Consider the following 21461-nt stretch of genomic DNA (forward strand, 5'->3'; position numbering starts at 1 on the left):
ACTGACCCCTGCTTCCATTTTTACCCTCACATTTGCTGTTCACCTTCGGGTCCTTTTCTGATGTTTCACATTCAGACTCTACATCACATCCTTGCTCTTCCTCTCACCGTCTGTAGCTTTCCCATGTAAGTTCCAGACGGAAAAGGCCACGGGCCCGATTTCAGTCCCCTTAGCCAAAGAGCAGCGAGGAGTGAATTTGTTTAGAGGTAGCTCAGCACCCTCTGCTGTATCCTCAGCGAACTGCAAATCTCCTTGCACGTGAAGGACCAACTCCTCACAAAAGCAAGAATAATTCTGTGAAAACAGATGCCTAAGAGAGTAATATAGGAACTTCCGTGCCTATTGGAAGCTAGAAAAAAACCTTACTTTTCTTCCCCTTCTCCTCTTCCTAAAAATGAAAAATGAAAATTTATTTCATTAAAGAATGAAATACCAAATATAGTATTTTCAACTTTATTGAACAAATGATAGAAGCATTGTACTTGGCAAATTACATTCCTCAAACTGTTTTTACCTTTTTAATTATTTTTTTCCTTACCTATTACACTTTAATTTATAAAAGAGCCACTTAGATGTAAGTTTTGGAAAAAAAAAAATCACATCATATTCAACTAATTCTTTTTCAATATTTTTCTGAACTGGGAAACAAGAGGATGTCATTCAAGTGTTTCTCCTCAGCGTGGATAGCTCCAGTGCCTTTGCTTTCTTTCTCAAATTACATTGTTTCGCTTCAAAGTGCATTTCAAAGCTGTAATATTTCTGAAGGTGAGGTTGCTGGATTTTTTTTTTCTTCAGGATTAGACTGTGTGCTCAAATAGATTAAGTACCAGACACTACCAAGTAGTTAAAACAGCAATAAAGTAATATATATATCCATTTCCATACTACATTTCTTTATTGATGTGATATTCCAAGTTCTCATCCTACAGCTACAAAACAGTCTCTGCCTGTGTCCAGCTTCACAGAAAAGGTAAATGGATGATTACCTGAACATGAAGATTGTTAACTGAATTTGAGCGGAAACCACTGTGGTGAGCAGGAAACAGAAACTATTCCATTCTCTGTGAATATTTATTCACATCTCTGAATGACACGGTGATTAACAGTATTGTTAATTCCCTGACAAGGAATGAACAGTATTGTGACTGTTATATATCTTGCATGTATGACTCTTTCCTAAATGAATTCTTTCAGACAGGGCCCATTTATAGACACAAATTTTCACCTTCATGAAGCTCAATTCTGCAGTTAATGGGTGCTTGCAGAGTGGGATGAAAGAAAAACAAAACCAATAAAACCTAAGTATTACACCTGGCTGCAGAATGCAATTTCCAGCAATTACAAAAGCTATAGTATGACTTCACAGACTTGGATGACAACTGCAGTGTGATGAAACAGAGATTAGAGAGAATCCCTTCTTGGGATCCAAACAGAAAAACACTGGGGCACAAATTACATCAAAGCTGGCAGTCATGTTTTACCAGCCTCACTTTTGAAGCTGTAGAAGCTCATCTGGAACTAAAGGAGAGTTGAAATTCTTTAAGTTACACTACACACCTTAATTTGAACATGTCTATGGCACTGCAAAATTAAATATTTTGACTGGAAGTTTGCTTGGAAGGATGCTGACTTTGAGCTCCCAGCTAAACTCTGAAGTATAAGAATACTGAAGAGGAGAAAATTCAACTTTCCCATGGTAAAAAAAAAGTAAAGGCAGCTATACACTGAAATAAGGCAAATATGAAATTGAAAATTCCCATGCTGGAGCACGGCAAGGACTCTTCTCCCTGAGTGGTGGAAGAAACGTGATGAACCGATTGTAACTTCCTTTCTCTGTCTCAAAGCACTTCTGGGAGAGGAGGTATAGCTGGGAAGGAGTGAGGGTGGACGGAAGGTTTTTTTAAGTTTTACTTCTTATTATCCTGCTGTGATTCTCTTCAAAAAAAATTCAATTAATATCCTCAAGCTGAGTCTAGTTTGCCCATGATGGTATTTTGTGAATGACCTCTTCCAGTTCTCAACTCCTGAATCTTTCATTAAGTTTTCTCTCTCCCATCCACTTGTGATGTGAAAAGTAAAACATTTCAACTCAAAAGAAATTTATCATATATTCAGGGAACTTTATTTCAAGAAAAATGCACCAGCTTTTAGTTTTATTATACTTAAAATAGTCTAGGTAAAGTTAGGTTCAAAACAAAACAAAGGCATTTGATAACTCAATCATACCAAAATTTTGCTACGTACACAGTGATGGTGGGAATATGAACTTCAGAGTTGTTCTCAGAAGGAAAAGGCTGCATTCTGGCACCTTCATTCAGAGTACCCAATTGCTATTCCTGTGCAAAAGTAAAAGTAGTCTTCGCTGTGTTTTGTCTCTTCATTCCAGTTCCCCCACTTCATTCCATTCTGGGAAGAAATCTTTGCTACCTAAATCAAATTATGGACTTGCCAAGTGTGGAACAGATACTGTGTTCTGTGCTCGGCAGAGCCTGCTAGAATGTAATAGCCATCAAAACTTACCCCTTTTCAAGAGTGCAAAAAAAAGGAGATGCATTGAGTAAGAACCAAACTTTGGAATTCTGTAATCAAAAATCCATAAATAAATTTCTTTTTTTAGGACTGCAGTCTATCTATAATACTGTACAGGCACAATTATTTATCCTGTAGTTCAATGCACTCAGAGCAAAAAATGCTCATTCAACATATAATCGTGTTTTGCCCTACCACTTAGGTAATAAAGTACTTTTATTTATGTAATATATTTGAAGCCAATATTTTGAAAAACAAGAAAATTTTGTAGTCCCACCTAAAACTTCAGTAGATGTTAATCAGAAAGATCAGTGATGTTTTAAATACAATATTCATGCTGAACAATTTTCTGGTTTATGCCAATTTGACATATTATGGAAGTTACAAATACTTTGATATCCAGAGACTATGCAGTGCTTTTCCACATGCTTCTTAACAAAAGCAATTCACAGATGTTTGATCATCTCTCTGTTGAATGTCCTCTTATATTAGTTGATCCTAGAATAAAAATACAGATACAAATGAAAAAAAACCAAACTTGGTAAAACTAAAGCTTTATTCATGTAAATTATTCAGGGAATTTATATAAGGAAAAACAAAACTCTTAAAAACTAAAAATACAACCTATACAATTAATGAAAACTTTTCTATTGACATTTTCCTGAATGTAAATGTGCTCCTCTGTATTTCCATAAAAGTATTTTTGCCATATTCCAATTTTAGCTACACAAGTGAATCTCCAAAGCATTATTCTGCATATAAACTGAAATTCATTGCAATCATATAGCCAAATGATATCTATTACTAAAGTTCAATATAGCTACTTTTTTTATAACATTAATTTCTCCTATATTATTTATAGATCATATCAGGCTCATACATTATTTCACATACTGTATCACTGTCCAGAAATTTCACAATTAAAACAATTGTGATGTTAGCTTTTACAAGCTATAAGCCTTCATTTCTTAAAATATTTTTATTTTGGTTTAATGAACTTGAAACTACTTGGGATGTGCAGGAAGGTCACATTTATTAGTATGGGCTAAAAGTGCTTTAGAGATAAATTATCTTTTCATTATAAGTTTAAAAAAGTATTTCACTTGTGATGCAAACTCGGCAATAAAGAGAATTAGGTTTGCAAGATGTGATTGGTCAGGGGCTACATTATCTCATCAAGGTTCTCTTTCCCAAAAAGGGCTGGACCAGTCACAGTACCTTCTGACCAGGGCTGTTCTACAGTTCTGACTCTGATTCTGTGGTTTTATTAATTAATCTGCCCCAGTGCAATTCCTACCCACATCCACCCTCCTTGAAGCTGATGTTTATGCAGCTCCTTTCTGCTTTTGGTAGTTTTATGTTGCACTCAACAAATAACACCCTGGACTGGCTCCCTTTATACTGTGATCAGTGGACATTTACATGGATGTCTTGATAAACAGATCTTTAAGAAATCTTCAGCTGAGACAGAAAATTTGGGCATTATGAGATTTAAATATCTGTTAAAATCTAATTCTGAAGTGAAGCAAGAACACATTTTTACAGCAGATACCGTCCTGCACATAAGACAAGACATACAATCATAAACATCAACATCTTTCATATTTTGCTGAGAGCCTACTTCCAATTCTGAAATGTCATTTTTATTTTGGGTAATTTATTTAAGCTGCTATGCTGAAAACTTTTCAGGAAGTGGTAAATGTTATTTTACAAATATACTTGCCTTGTCTTTGCAGAAGTCCAGGGATGGTGATTGGCTGCCTTGACAGAGGCAGCTGTGGAGAAGGTGATGTAAATGGATGCAGCTGAGGGGTTCTGAAATCAAAATTAGCCCATGGTCCCCTTTGACTGCTCTGGGATCCAGATGATAATGGACATGCACTAAGTGGTAACCTCACAGGGGTGGATCTGGTAATGAAATTAATTCATGCATGTGATTTGAGGCTACTTCTAACAGTACAAAAGATTTCAAAATTACTTCAATTTGTTGTCTAATATTCTAAAGAAAAATATTATACATTATATATTTTTACTTATTTAAGATTTTTACATCTTTCAAGAAGCAGACTGACAAAACAATTATGGAATCAGAGGTGGAAAAAAAGAAGTACTTTGTTACACATATTTTAAATTTCTGCTAGGATGATACATTTGGCTTAATGATTATAAAGAACAAGAGTTTAATTTTTATGGAATGATTTAAAGTTATTTATTGATGTTAATAATTCTCACAGTTTAAGACATTTTCAATGTTTAAATGAAAACAACCAGAAACACCTGTTGCAGGCTGCATGAGAAGTTTGGGTTATTCAGAGAGCAGTCCTTGTGCAGATATTGTGCTTTCATCTCTGATTTTTATAAGAATGATACAGCAGAGACATTATCAAATTTCCTAATTATAAAATTACTACCCCTTTATATAGGAGTACCATGACAGTAGATGTCAACAGCTACAGAAGGACAGACTATATCTGCTCATTTTTGAAAACATGATTTTAAAACAAAATTTTCCCCAATAAACAAACATTCATGTAGATGATAGCCAAGTTGCACAGTAACACTTCTTCAGATCTAGAACATAACGTTTGAACATAAAAATTTATGCTGGCCAGAGGGGAAATTTTAGTCTCTTACAGGAGATGGTAACCTCTTGAAAAAGTATTGAATTACCTTGTAGACCCTGCTCCAACATTCTGACTCGGTGTTACTAGAGCTGTCTGAGAATGTCTGTAGGATACGCTGCCTGTTGGAATCAGATTTTTGAGAACAGGACCAAGTGAATTTCCCATTTTACTTGAGATAACATTGGAAACAGATATTGGTACTTTCATTGCATGATTTGGGACAAATTCATGATTGATTCATTCAAGAACAAAACATGATGCACAATTACAACAATGAGAGAGTTCAGCTGTCACAAAAACATCATATTGCACCATCCCTGCAAATCTTGTTCCAGTTAAACATGTGTTGGTTTCTTTCACCTTCTTTCATTTATTAGACTATTATTAGACTATCAAGACAGCTGTACTGAAGTGCTCCACTTCTTCAGCTGATCTTTTTTTGCCCCATCCACCTCTGAGAAACTTTCCTTAGTGCACCATTAAATCATTATTTCCACTCACCCTTACTTTTGCACATAAACTTTGATTCCTTCAGCATTGTCCACTGCAAAACTTTATGTGAAGGTTCTGAAATGTGCTGAATACATAACTGTTCTACATAAAATTTTACTGTCTAATAAATATCTATTTATATTTAGACACAATAAAAAACCAGTTAACCTCAGCTCTCTTTATCTTGTTATGCCTAAATTTATAGGCAACCATGCATTTAGGAAGGATCTGAGCATATAAATCAAACATAACACATAAGCAATTTTTCCTCCTTCATTGAAATTGCACTGCAATTGCATTTATCTTTGTTTCAGGACACTTACACCATGTAAAAACACAAGAGTGCTAAAAGTTCTTTATGTGGCTACAGATGGATTCTATGAACTGCTGCAGCCAGGTGAAACCCTGCCTGAGCATGGACTGCTGCAGAAACATGCTGAATGTAAAACTAAGAATGGGAGAGACACATGAATAGCAGGCCTGCAAAGCATTAGGAATTCTGGGAAACTCCTCATAAATAAACAGTTCTCAAGAGACTGCACCAATTCCAGTAGGCTGTTACTCATATCTTATTTACATCTGAGTGTCACCCAAGCTCAGGATATGAAGGAATGAAGAAAGTAGTGGCAGGTAAAATGTCTTATACCCTATAACAGTGATAAGGTGAAAAAAAAAAAAAATCACCCTTTTGAAGAAATTCTTTCTCTCAACTACCTTACTTCTGTAAATAAATATTTTTTTTCATTTCCCTTTAGTTTCCCCCCTTTTCTTCACGTGACATTAACATGACATTGTGGACAATGTTACCTTCTGTTAACCACAAACAGATAAAATAATGAAGCTTAACAGAGGTTCAACAATGTATATTAGAAGTATTCCTATTCTGTTCAATCACACATATAATTACAGTATTTTCCTTGCAACTTTGATTTGGGGAAAAAATCAGTTTGGCTACAAGTAATCATTTGCTGAACAGAAGAGCTAAGTACTAGGAAAACATTTCATATTTCATTTTAACCATTTTCCAGCTGCTGGACTGAAGTCCACATGGTAAATTCCTCACTGCTCAACACAATTCAAATTTTTTTAATAAATTGCTAATATACGGATTTTAATTTATTCATCTTCCTGATGTAACAGAAATGTTATTCAGTTACAAAGTTTCCTTTTACTCACCCATATGTCCATCCTGTGGTGGAGTTATTAGTGATAATCTTGTTGGACCAGTTGGTGTCTCCAGCTAAATGAATGGCAAGTCATTAACCACAGTGTAATAAGCATATAAATTATTAAGACATTTTAAGCAATATTATATTGTTTTATTTTTGAAGTCTACAGAGCCTGCAGAGTTCTGTAACTCTCTGCTGTCAGTTTTGTTCATAGCACTAAAATGCAAAACCTAAGAATTAAGTTACTATTTTTAAAGATCTATGGGCAGGTGGGAAATACATGTATTTTAGGTTTATTATAACCTATCACATTCAGATAAGAAACGTTATGAGACACTCTCACTGTTTTCTGTGCTGAGATTCCATTTGCAAGCCAGCAGCTGTTACTGGATGTTACCTCTCCTAACCAGGATACCAACACCATGAAAAGCTCCTGCCTTCATTCTCATGTTAGCAGTATCACTCAAAACCTCAACTCCCTACTCAGGTATCAGAGTCTAAATGATAGTGCTTTCAGATCACTGAAATTTTTGTAATACTGGGATTTTAAGAATTTGCCATTTACTTTGGCATCACAGGTTTAAAAGCCTGTATATGGCAGGTGAAGAATATAATCCCAGAAATTAATGCTGTGATTTATTTCCTTTTGGTTTCTTTTGGGGAGCATCTGACTTCCACCCTGCATCAAGTATATCTGAAATCATCATGCACATCAGAATGGTTTTGAATGGAATGGGGGGAGAATCCTATGTTTTGCATCATTAACAGAGTAGGAGAAATCAAAAGGATATATGTGTGTAACTATACATAAAAAAATTTAAAAAACACAACACTTACTCTCCTCATTGGTGAAGGTACAGGATCAATCTCCATTACCTCCATCCTTGCAAGAAAGGTCAAAGTATGACATTGTAATAAAAATCAAATTTTCATTATAAAGACTATGTTAGATTCTAATGTTAAATTTGACTAGTAATGGAAAAGCATAATACACAATGCATAAGTATTTAGGACTTATTCCAAAACTCACTAGCAATAAATCTATTCATTGATTGAGCTTTGGCTTAGACATTTACAGAGAAAGTTACTTTATGATTAGGATTGTTATTCTTCTCTTTGTCTGAATAAATATGCATATTTATGTATTTATCATTTGTATTCTCAACAAGGGCATTCTGAATCTGTTTTTTTGTAGGGAAAAAAGTCACAATCAAACATATAGAAATATTTAAGCTAGAGCAAGCTGTATATTCATTTTACTTAAAATTAAATGAGCCTTACTGGACTGGCTCATCCCATCTAAACTGAGACAACTAAAAAAAGTATACATATAGGTGTCTGTACAATAAATTTAGTTTTTCTCTATGGTAAATGGAGTGTCTCACTATTTACCATTCACCTATCCATCTAAAAGTTCTTTAAAATAAGGTGCATCATGCCTTAGGTTTTTTCCCCGTAACCATAATTATCCATACAACTGTAATATACACTTGGATAGATAAGACTTTCCTCATTTCTTTCACATTTGAACAGTTTGCAAAAACAAAACACAAAATCAGGAAATATTTTATACTCACTAGAAAAAGTGTTTACTCACAAAGAAAAAGGTTACTTTCTGTATAAAATATTAGGTAAGATTCTCATTGAAAATGAACAAATTTGTACCCACGTTTCAGAAGTGGAAGGATGACTCGAATGAAGAGCATTTGAAGAATAAACATTCTGTTTTCTTGGAGGAACTGAAGTCATTAAGAAATTTAATATTAGAATACAGTTATGTCCAGTGCCACGTATTCCATAATTAGTATTTTAAACCAACATTTCTTACTGGAAAATGTATTTCTGCTCATACTGGAAAATGGCAGCGGTGTAGTTTTATCAGGAGGTTTCATACTAAAAGGGAAAGAAGAAATAACAGATATAAATTGAAAGCTGTTTTGATTAGTTCATGTGTCTAGCTGGTCAATAAAGTATAAAATCAAAGCATTTTATTCATCAGTAGCAGGTTTTAACATAATACCATTTGCCATGAAGCAAAGTAAGAATTTATTTAGTAAGCTACGAACTTGCTTTTTATATCAGAATATCTGCAGTGCTCATTGCATACCCAACAATATCAACTTAGCACAACATTATAGCAAAGTACTTTAGGGAACAAAAGATGTTAAAATACAGCTCTTAACTATAGCTAAGCAGAAAATTCATTTCATTTCATTATACATTTACCAAACTTAAAGAAATCTAGTTGTCAAATGAAATGTTGGCATTTTCTTACTATTCAATATTAACTTGTAGAACTGGTACCTTTGACAAGAACCATAAATAGGAAGAATATGTTTACTAGGCAAGCAAGGGAAGGCCCTAGGACACTGCTCTCTTGGTAGAACTCAAAAAAGAAAATCTAAAATTCAGTTAGAACTCTGTATTTGATATAACCAAGATGCAATTAATTTGAGATAAAGACAAGAAAATGGAGGCAGTGAACAAAAACATATAAACTGCTGTAATCCACCACATACAGTTTCTTTTATACTGGTTTTTCTTTCTGTTACATTATACCAAGCAGTCTGAGAGAGCAAAATACATTATCTGCAGTTAAGAGTCATGGGAAATAGCCTGTACTAAAAAAAAAAAAAACCAAACAAAAAAGCAAACGAAAAACCAAAATAAAACCAAACAAAAACCACAGGAAAGGAATGAAGATCAACATGTTTGTGCTGTTAAAATGCTGGTTGCATGAACTGGCTTATTAATGAGATTTCAAGAACAGTTTTGGCTTTATGTTAGAAATAAGATGAAAAGATGAAAGTGTATCAGTCATTGAGGGGAAAATGATGAGCAATCTCTTGGCTACCACTTTGAAGCATTTGAGAAAAAAGACAAATTCAAGATGAGACAAGAATTTAATTTTTTCTAGAAATAGAAACAATGAGAACCATATTACAAAACTCTGGTAACTTTGTAAATGGGCTAAGATACCCACAAGGGCACCACATTACTTTCTAGGCTGATGCTCTAAAGTCCATTGCAAAATACACAAACATGGTTATGTAACTGCAAATAAAAATTTAAAACTGTGTGTCTATGTGAAAGACTTTGTTAAAAGTTCACTTCTAGAGTTAACTACTGAGTTGTATTGTAAATAAAAGGATTTTTCCTAACAGGATTGATTATTGTGAAAAATTAATCTGATGTCACAAATCACTATACATTTATTTCTGTAAAAACATGAGGAAGGCAAACAAATCATTAAATCTTCATTGTTTAATGAATTAAACTTACTGTTGTCTGATTACATTTACTTTTGCTGCATTAAACCTCTTACCATTGCATCTGTTGCATTTGTTGTGTTACTTTCTTGAGAGACTCTTCCAGCTTCGCTATCTGTGAGATAATCATAGATTTAAACAAAGTCTATGTGTGTGATATACAGCTTCATTTTCATCCAACAAGTATTCTAAAGTGTTGAAAAGCTGCTTTCTATTGGTTTTAATCTTAAGACATCATTGCTATTCCAGATTTATTGGAGCTGTTATGGCTGTGTTATGGACCCATTAAACAATCAGTCTGGAAGAGATATGCTTCTTTTTGGCAGTTAAAGACTTAGTTTGATTACCATTTCTTAAGTGTGCTGATAATACTGGATAAATGAATACTAGGAAGAGTGCTTAAAAACAGTTTTCTTTTCTTTTGCTTCCTATTTTCCACATCTGATATAAAAGCTTTTTTTATGATTAATATGGAGTTATCTGAAAAAGCTACCAATAAATGTACAAAATACTATGTTCCCACCATATTTCTCATTTCAGATTCAAAATGTATTCAGTTCACTGCAGTATCTATTTGTAATAAGCTTAAATGAAAAGTATTTCCTACTAAATTAGAGACACAACCAAAAATATCTCCATTAAAGAATGTTATGAGCTGGCAAAATTGAAGAATATTAAGGTCAAGAACACTAAGTCAGCTCCCTAGTATGTGAATTTTTTACAGTCTTTCATTATGTGAACATATATTATATTTTATGAAGGAAGTAAAAATTTACTCAATAGCCTCAATACTTTATCTATATTTTATCCTTAATTTCCACTATGTGGCCTTAATCCTTCATACTGTTCATATTTTGAAGGCGAATGAATTTGCTTGTTAACTTTTCATGCTTCTCAAACTATTATTCGAGTCCTTTAATAAAATTACCTGCTTTATAAAATCATACTATGTTCTTTTTGCAGAAGCAAAACTCTGCAAAACAGATTAAAGAAAAAATTTAATTTATGTAAGATCTGGTTTTCGGTATTTTGTTTTCTTCTTCCTAATGAGAGCTAGGTTTGATTAAGAAAGGGACCAGTCAGGAAGAATGTACTTTACCCTGTTGCTCTGTAGGACTGGGTAATTTTAAGACCAAAGTATCTTAAGGTGAGTAACTATTTGATTTTCAATATTTTGGGATCCTAGCACAACAGGGCTTCAAGACCTGCTGAGAATACGGACAGCAAGTGCCCACCATCATCTGCACCCCAATATCTGCACAACTCACAAAAACAGCAACAAAGCAGTTTAATGAAGACCATGAGATCTTGCTGGTTGACAGTGACAAGGATGACAAACTAGAAATAAGGAAGGGGACCTGAAACAAGACAGCCAAGCATGAGAAACCAGAATGGTGTTTAATACAACCAGTCTCTCCTGACCCTGATCCAATGCAACCAGTTTTAACATACTAACACAAAGAATGGGCAACAAACCCACCCAAAACAGGGCATCACTGAAGCAGCAACCAACTATATCTATCTACCTATCTAGATATTTATGAATATATTCAACTGTTTCAGTACTGTCACCTGAACACCTTCCTTAGGTCAAGCATCATCCCTGAATACTTTACAAACACTGCTGAGTGAATGTCTCAACAGTAAACAACTTAAAAATATTGCCATTACAAAAGTATCAAAACTCTCCACAGAGAGATAACATCTGTATTTATGCTGAATTCTATTAAGACATTGGTTTTACTTTGTCTACAGGTTTCAGTTTTACAATCTGGAGTTGTTACAAAAGATTAGAAGGGGGATGAAATCAGGATTCCTTCCTGGCGTGGCTTTGAAAGCAGAAGGACAGGACCCTAAAAGAACTACACACACCACAGTACACTATGAGTGATCCCAAAATGCACTCATGGAGAAGAGGGAAGAATGGGCCACAGAGCACCTAATTCTCCAAACTTCCTATCCATGACAATCATACCAGAAACTCCCCACACACATGAAATGGCCAACTGGACAGCTACATGAGCTTTTCATTCTCATTTCATACGTGTGGTATCCACTCATGGGTCTAATCACCAATACTGCCGAGCAGCTTTAAGCAACATCCCATGTCCTTAGAAAGAAAAGAAACATACAACTATTTAATAAAATATTTAGAAGTAGCTGAAAAATGAAAAAGAAATCTGCCTTCCAACCTACAAAGGAAGAAGCACAGTGACAAATGCAGTACCTCTTCTCCACAGAATAATTAATTCTGTCCTTCACAAAGAGCTATCCCAAATTCAGGGTATTAGCCCTTAGTCTTGTTTCCCACTGCTCAAGTGGGAATTTGAATTCTAATTTATTTTGTCAGCCCTAAAGTCTTCTTTTCCTCTGGGCTTATCTCCTAGCACCCATTCCTCCTCACCTCTTCCTCCTTCCCCTCCATACAGTGAACTGGTTTCTTCCCTCCCTGTTCTTTGATTCTCCACTTAACCATCTCACAACTAGAGTATTTTATTAAAAATAATCACCAGAATTAACAGAGTCCTCACAGACTTTAAACAATTAAAAACTAGTATTTATGATGACAGTAATGAGTCAATCCTGATAAATTATTCTAAGCATTCCAATAAAAGATGATTACAATTTCTAAAAATAAACCAAAGTAACAAGGCAAACATAAACAAAACCCTAGAAAATCACAGTTAGAATTACCTTTTCCTTGTAGTGTGTTAATAAACGCTTACGATATTTTTCTTGAAATTCTGAAACCTAAAAATAAATAGTTATATCAAGCTTCACATAATTACATTTATACACCTCAACAAAGAAGTGATGGAACATACCTACTCACAGTATGCAAAGTTTCCTGTATTTTAATAGGCAGTTAACCTATCTTCTTCAAATCCTCTTCAAAAAATACCCAAACTATTCTAAGTTATTATCACTGATAGACAAAGTCTTATAAAGTTATTTTAATCCAATATGACCTACAGTAGAGCTGGTAGATTTATTTCATTCAAGTTGTATTTTAACACTATGTTCAATAAAAAGGTAAAGACATTAGAAAGCCAGTTTAGCTGCAGTGTTTCTTATTCATCAGTGCTAAGCAAACACATAAAATTAATGGCAACATCAAAAGTAATCTGTCTTACTGGGAATTATAATATGCCTTGTAAAAATACCCTGTTAATTAAAAAATAATTGTTAGACACACTGTCTGGTTATGTGTAAGCACTTCTTGTGTCCAAATGAGGATCATAAACCATGACAAGTTAAAAGTAAAAATGACACGGTAGGCAAGACAAGAGCTTGAGAAACAAATTACCATAGGCAGTAACTTCCAATAAATCATTCTTCTCACATGTAAGAAAACTGCCAGAAAATGTGTAGGAATAGAGACAACCAAGAAGAAACACTCTGAGAATATAAAGCCATACAGGAGTATCTAACTTAAATGGTTATTTTATTCCCTATGGAAGAACCTGGGAGGTTCCCACTGAATACTCATGAAAGAATCAAGTGTGTCTTTTTAACAACTGATGGAAGAAATATCCACTTAGAAAGCGATGTCTCTGAGCTACCTCCACTCACTCAGAAATGAGTTCTTGGGTATAGGAGATCATCTTTTGATGCTGGGACAAATTCCGAGCATACCTCAATGCCTTCACTACACTTCAATATGTTTCCAATAGGTTCTCTCAGGCTACCTTAGCCTTGAGAGATTGAGCCCTCTTTTTTCCTTCCTTTGGCACAGTATGGAAGTTTGTATTCCCATGTGATTGGAAGTGTGGTTCCCTGCATTGTTACAGTTTACAGAGTAAACTGAAAAAAGCCCTGCTGATCCTGATGGTAAAAAGTGGGTATGGAAGGACAGAGGAAGGCTTCACATTTACCTTGTGTCACTTCTGCATCTGAGGAGGAGCACTCCTCAAGAAAGTGGCTAAGCTCAGCTTTGGAAAAGTCTGTGACGCCTGGGGTAGAGCAAATGTGAATCCATGACCATTGCTGGAGGTGATTTTCCCTGGGTTATTGTTCTGCTGGATCAGGGAGTTCACCCAAAGACCAGCAAGTCCCAGCCCAAGGAGATGAGAATAGACAGCGAATGCTGCACCTGAGCCCAGGGACAATGTACTACTGAGTGCCTGAAACTGCTGCTGAAATACACAGGAAGAAGGACAAGGACACAAAATCCCAAAGCCAAGCTGAAGAGATGCAGAAAATGAGGAGTAAATGGGAGTTTGTATGCACTCATTTAACCCACACAGCTACAGAAATTCTTTACTGGAAATGAAGCCTGAAGAAAGGAATCCTATCTGAAATTCACAGAAAGCAGGAGGAAAATGACCTTGGAATCATTTACTGCATCTATCTAGAAAAAAAAGAAGAGGTGTGTTTTGATTAAAGAAAGAAAAGAAAAATTAAAAAGGGAAAGACAGCACAGTCACCTCAGGTCTGTAGCCCAGCTCAGGTTTTTACAGTGTAACTTTTTATTGCTACAATTAAGGCACACTATCTGGGCACATTTAAGCTTCTGGCAAATCTAATTTTTGATTGCATGGCATTGAAAGTGATTTTACACCATTAAAATAACCAGACTAGTGGTCCTTAGAGAGAGTTTGAAAACATGAGCAGTGACCATAATGAATGATTTATGTCTCCTTCAGAACTTAGAAACTGTGGAATTAAGGAAGTAAAGATAATAATGGGCATACATTAGTTTCAAGAATTCACTCATATACTTTTCCCATTCACATAAAAATCAGTAGGAGTTGCTGACTTTTTATAGAGTTAAGAAGTTTTAAGGCAGATTCACCTGTGATAGTTCAGCTGAATATTTCTTGCATAATACATCTACTTGCATGAACAGTGATTGAATATCAGGACTTATCTATGAAGAAATGAAAATATACCAAGGTTAGCATTTTTATTAGCAAGTCAAGTAAAGTCTTTTTAGAAGTGCTTCTTAAATTGACTGATGTATATAAATAGAAAAAAATTGACAGATCAGAGAAGGATAATGCAGAAATTGAAAATAAACTTAGTTTTCTTTAATGGCCTTATATTACCCACATATATACTTATTGTGATTAAGATAGCACCAGTGTCCAGTGTCCATCCAAGGAGGATGCTGTGGCCCCTGGAAGAGGCATTGCATTCACACCAACAGCCAGGTTTCTGGAAGGCACTTTCCAGACTTTTTGGTTCTCACCATTCCCAGCCACAGGGAATGTAGGGATGCATCCTACAATCAGTTTTGTTTCCAAGTCCTTTTTCAGAATAGTTCCAATACTGGCTGGGATCCCTTTGTCTCTTCCTGCCCACGGGGCAGCAGAATATTATCCCAGAATACCAAAAGAGCCCTAAAGTAATTGCTGAATTTTTAAGTATTTTATGACTTGTGTCTTTTAATCAGAGATCATGATGTGGCCTCACAAATGGCCACCTGTGCTTTTATAAAATTTTAAGTGCTCTATACCTAAGCCATGATTGCAATAAAAATATATTTGTTACTTATGGTGAGGAAAAAAATGCTTCAAAATATTAAGTGAATTTCAGAATAATAGCAACATTTGCACATCTATCCAAATCTACAAAGCAGTGTAGACAACTTAAGTGTTACGTTAATCCTGAATACACACATTCCTAACCTGTTCATAAGAAAAACAAAGAAAATACAACTCCAAAATAGTTATACTAGTTTTAGTACTAAATTAAAATAGCTAAACAGCTTTCAAAAACAACCTATCTAGGAAAAAAATCTACCTGCAAACAGGATGGCTCTCTTTGATGTATTGTGATTCTATAAGAGAAGGTAGGTTTACAACCACCCCAAATTTGAAGAAAAAGACCAAAAATAATGCAGGCATACTTAGATGATAGAAGGCTGCCCCAGAAAGAAGGTAGCCTTTCTGTAAGGAATCACTTCTCAAAATCCAGTAAGAAAGAACTGCTGTAGGAAGAATTGAAATTACTTCTAGAAGTATTAAAAATCTCAAAAAGCTTTAAAAAAATTAAGAAATTTTAAAAGGTGAATTACTAAAAGAACTAAGAACTGGGCCACCTGTGAATGAAGCATAAGTTTCCTGGGATGCTAAGAAAGCAGAAGGAGAAGTGCAGTCACTCAAATTAAAAATACTGCATTGAAATCAAAAAGGGTTAGGCTTTGCTCCACTTTGAAATACACAAAAATCTAAAAAAATAGTATTTTTAACTCCACCAAAAATATTTTAACACTAGCATAAAGTCAAATACTCAAGACCAAACAACAGCCAAACCTCTTTTCTATGTGTGCTTAAATTATATCTTTTTAACAATAAAGAGAAATGGAATCTCTTATGTATGAAAAATAATTGTGCAAGGAGCTAAATTAACAACTTGGATTTGCAATAGGTTTGTATCTTCTGTTTCCCATATGGTGACATCAGCTACTGGGATGTCCTGTGCAGCAACTGATGATGGCCTGCACTGTCTGCTCACTGCAGAGCCGTGCATGCTTTAGGAAAACTGCTTTTCCTTGCTTTCCCCAGCTACTAATTTTTACAGAAGTCACAGGAGGTAGTTAATTGTCTTTGAGAATTCCTCTGCAAGTTTGAATTTGGTTGACATCAGCCAAAGCATTCAAAAATTTTCAGCTGACAAACGGAGAAATGCAGGGACGGACAGCACATGGAACCTACCTGTGATATTTCAGTAAAGAAAATACACACAAGACAATAAAAGTCCACCTTGAAAACTTGAAGATATTCAAAAAAATACATTCAGCTTCCTTGAATGAAATGCATTCATAGGAGCAATCTATTTAGGGTTCTATCAAAACAATGATCTTGGTTTATGTACCTATCAGAATGGAAAAAAAAAATCCCAAGCAGCTTCATCATGATGTAAAAACTCTTTCAAATAAAGATTTGTATGATACTGTTTGTATTTTATCTGCTGCATGGAGGACTAGCAGATGTTCATATGATATTCTGAAATACTGAACAGCCAGATTCTGATTTACTGTACCACTTAAACATCCTCTGGGGAAAAGCAAGTGGGGATCATGAGACACAAAAGGAAGATATAAAGGTGACAAGAATGCATTAGTGTAAAAATGAGCATATTTAATGTGTACATGTTGATTATCCCAACGTACAATTTAATTAGGAGGTCTAACACATTTATAGGACCTCCTCCTCATTGGGAATTCTTCCATAGCATCAAGCTCATAAAGCTTACCAGGTATATTTCAACTCAGGTTCCTGAATTATAGAGCCATGACTTTTTTATATGCATCTTTAATTATCATTCCAATCATTTTATCTGTTCTTAATCAAGGATAAGCAATCATCATTAATGTCTTTTTTAAAGAATATGGTAATTTGCTTCCTTCCAGCCCTCCAGAGCAGTGGCAGGTTCTAATGAAATATCTAATATTTTTGTTACTATCCCAATCACTTCATTTTTAAATTCCTTCTGTGTGTTTGAATTATCAAGTTGTGATGAAATACTGCAACTTAAGACTGATGTAACTTAAAAACTGACATTGTTTTGAGCAAGGTGTTGGACAAAATGGTCCCTGACAACTTAGAATATTCTTTGATTGAAATTAATAACAAAGTTTGCAGCAACAATAGGTTGATGTTGAAAGCATATTAAAATATGCCCTTTAGAATTTTTATGAAGTGCTTTTTGATTTGTTTTGTGTTTGATTACTGTGTGCATTGTTCTTTTGTATTAAAATTGCATTTTGTTGTTTTGCTGCAATTTTTTTTAGTAGCATTGTCTTCTTCAACGTGTAAGATTGCTAGGAGGCCTTCATGTTTAGCTGTATTTAGTTTTATTAAATGTTTTTGGTGTTTCTCTTTTATCCTTATAAGGCATTGTCTCTTAGGTAGGCATCAGTCTACAAAAATATGAATGTTTTCACAACCTATTTATGAAATCAGCTAAAGAGAAGATTGCTTCTAGGAGAAATGGCAAAATTAAATGTTCCTAATGATTAATCAAGAAAAGGAATTAAAAGCTCTTAATTCTCCAGTGAATAACAAGAATTCCCAACAATATTTCAAACTCTTTCTTAATCACACAGCCATAAGGAAAATAGTTAAGCTTAAGAGAAAACAGGGGAAAAAACCCTAATCTACTTGAAAACACTGCTGAGCCATCATGCAGGTTTTTAATTCAGTCCATTACATGAAGTAATTCATTACTGTTCATTTTCTGTGATGTACAAATGCCAGTATCAATAAACATTTTTCCACATTTTGAAAGTAGTCACTGATGTTACACAGTAACCAGCCATATTTATTGAAAAGTTTAGAATGATTTACAGTCTAGCAGTACCTGAAAACCTAAAATGTTTCCATAGGCTTCAATTTGAAGGAATATATACAACAAAAAGCTGAGCTGTCTAGTGCCTAAGTATCTAAGTTTAACAACCTATTATCAGTAAATATTCATGCCACAGTTGGCAAAAACAAAAAAGGAAGCATTTTTTTATGCAAATAGTTTAGCTGTTAAACAAACCACAGATTAATGTAATGCAACAAAACTAAAGCTTGGTTTACCTCTTTTGAAAGGACTAAGGTACGACAAGGACTTCTACAGATCAAACATTCATCTTTTTTGCCTGTAAGATAAAGATACATTTAAAATATAGATCAAACTGAATATATATTAAATACATTGTAAATAGAATGTGATATCTAAACCTCTGGAGCTTATGGAAGAAATCTGCAGGTTATACAAGAAGTATGAATAAACAAGAATAATGAATTTGATTCTATAACCATTACACAGAGTTGTGCAGGAAAAATGTGTATGAATGCCATCAGGTCTTACTCCTGTAAATAAGCATTCATGTAAATGATTTTGTGAATATCATTAGTGTCACAGAATGCAGGTGACTTTTCGTTCCCTTGATTTAAATAGGACTACTTGCCTGGTTTAATTAAATGTATGCTTAAGTGCACTAATGATTTACAGTCAATCTGATACATGGATTTTTAGACTGGGGCACAGTTGGGTTCTCCCAAGAAAATATATGAAACCCAAATGTAAAGGAATTAATAATTTTACCTTTTGAATTCCTCCAGTGAGAAAACAATAAAATCACTTTTTAAAACTTTATGACTCTAAACTCTTTGATTATCTGCAAACACATTAGAAAATATCTATAGCAAATGCACATTATTTCAATATTTATAATTGATAATTTTACTAGCTACTGCCTTTCTGAAGATTCTAAGGATCAACATCTTTAAATACATTTTAAACCTTGCATTTCCATTACTGTTGAATTCACAGCAAAAAGATACATAATCTCTCACACGTTTTTCTGCCAAACTACATTAAGAGCAGAAAGGAAAGGAAAGATGTTGTCCATGTCCTAGGAGCCTGGAAGCTGTAGAGGCTGCAATTTATTATACTCTATCCTCAACAGCAACCCTGTGAAAATGCCTAGTTGAAAGTCTTTAGTTCTGAAATACAGATTGATCATTTCTTCTGTGTGTCATTAAAAAAACAAAACAGGGCATTTAGCTTGATGTGAAAGAGAAAAACATTGAGATTTGTCTGCTGCATTTTTTTTTCTTTTGCGAAACAGCTTCATTATTCCTCTGTCTTTTCCACATATCATTGTCTAAGAACATCACAGGAGTCACAGAGTATGACTCTGGAATTGTACACAGCACAAGAGCTTTAAAACATCACTTCAAATCTTCCCTCATGCTGCTGAAAGTTTTCAGGAGCAATATTGAGCCTTAAAACTTATTATTAAGACTACTCAAAAAACCTACCCTAAACAAATCCTATGTTTTTTTTATTGCTCTTTCACTAAGGAAAAACCATTATTTTTCCCAAATTAGCCAGAATAGAAGGCCATCTATTTGTGTTTTTTTTAAAAAAAGTTATGGATCATAAGTATCCAGAACCCAGTTTGATTAAAGCCTCCACGGCCTGTGCCCAAGGGTTCTCCCAAAGCCACACCAACCTGGAAGCGGACACAGGCGGGTTTTACGGTTTAAAGCGAATCAACAGCAAGGACTGGAAAGGCTTATCAGTAACATTCGAAAAAAATGCTCAGGGCTTTCTTTTTTCCCTCAGCGGGTCAGAAATACCCATGTTTGGGGTGGATGTGTGCACGCCAGCACAGCCCGCCCCGCCGGGCGCGCCCCAGCAGCCATTACCTTTCTGCAGGCAAACCTCACAGAAAACGTGGCCGCAGTTGGTGAGGTAGAACAGCGGCGTGGGGCTGAGGGGCTGGCGCATGCAGGAGTTGCAGAACGGGGACACGGCCATGGGACAGGAGGGCCCGGCAGCGGCCCGGGGGTGGGGCAGAGCCGCTTCTCCTCAGGCCGAGCCCCGCAGGTGCATCCCCGCCACGTCCCGCCCGCTGAGGCGGCCCTGAGGGCAGCGCGGCCCGCGTCCCTCCCGCCGCGGGGCCTCAGGGCGGCAGAGCTTGGTCCTCACACACCCGCCCACCAAAATATTTGGGTTTTCTGGCCTCTCACTACCAAACTGGAGCGGTGCCGACACAGACGGTGCTCTGACAGTCCCGCTCCCGTCCACAAACGTGGGGAACTGAACTGCACCCACAGCGCTGCAGGCAGCGGCTTCAGCAGGAGCCCCGCCCTACTCACTCGGCCCGGGGCAGCAGATGGCGGGGTGCAAAAAAAAAACCACGGAGAAAATAATTGTGTCTCTCACTCTTTCAAATGCAAGAATCTAGGAAGTTTATTAATTCTATATCACAGGTTTGCTATTGCATCTTCTGTTGTGGAAAAAGAGCAAAACAAGGAGATTTAGGACATTTGAGGTTCATTTCTTCGACCAAAAAAAAAAAGAAAATACTCCATTGCTTGCTAGTGTCCCTCGATGAAAACTTTAGGAGAAAGAAGTCCCTTACAGACCGAGCTGCAGTGCAGGCTGTAGCTCTGGGTATGACAGAGCCACAAACTGCAGAGGAAGCTTTTAACCTCACAAAGGTTTCTGTCCCCAAAGTGCTTCCCAAAGGAGCTGTGAGTCAGCTTCTGCTTTATGGAGTTAAATAAAAATCTTGGAGACTGAAAACATTTCATAAAAGCAAAGATGATGATGATGAGGATGATGATTAATAATAGTAGTACCAGTAGTAGTAAAGAATTAAGCAATTACAAGTTATATTCAAGACTCCCAAGTCTCAGTGCTGAATCTATACTCTTTTGAGTATAGACCTAATTAATATGGTGGAACATGATCATCTGTTTTATAAATCCTGAAATGTTGCTTGTCCTGGATTACCAGCTGGAGTGTATTGTAAGTGAAATGAGTTATGTTTGACATTGGAATGTGATAAGGAGCCCTACACTACATATCAGCTAAAGTCTGAACCACAATCTTGTCACAATACTTTATTACTTTATTCTTGGACTTCA

The 21461-nt window shown here is 35.5% G+C and overlaps 1 protein-coding gene across 1 annotated transcript; it reads right to left on the minus strand.

The window, feature by feature from the left end:
- Window positions 1-2099: 2099 nt before the first annotated feature.
- Window positions 2100-20423, minus strand: RNF212 (ring finger protein 212). Its single transcript, XM_088056756.1, has 12 exons — window positions 20235-20423; window positions 18615-18676; window positions 14879-14953; window positions 12778-12834; window positions 10140-10198; window positions 8643-8707; window positions 8484-8553; window positions 7652-7697; window positions 6822-6885; window positions 5200-5272; window positions 4253-4437; window positions 2100-3027 (listed from the first exon to the last, which is right to left on the minus strand). The coding sequence occupies exons 1-12, from the start codon at window positions 20344-20346 to the stop codon at window positions 2990-2992; spliced, it is 906 nt and encodes a 301-aa protein (XP_087912882.1). The 5' UTR covers window positions 20347-20423; the 3' UTR covers window positions 2100-2989.
- Window positions 20424-21461: the final 1038 nt, after the last annotated feature.

Source organism: Pseudopodoces humilis, chromosome 6 (genome assembly GCF_049639895.1).
Source record: "Pseudopodoces humilis isolate 2021_Gansu_Grassland_sample_001 chromosome 6, ASM4963989v1, whole genome shotgun sequence".
In the NCBI taxonomy this organism is placed as follows: domain Eukaryota; kingdom Metazoa; phylum Chordata; class Aves; order Passeriformes; family Paridae; genus Pseudopodoces; species Pseudopodoces humilis.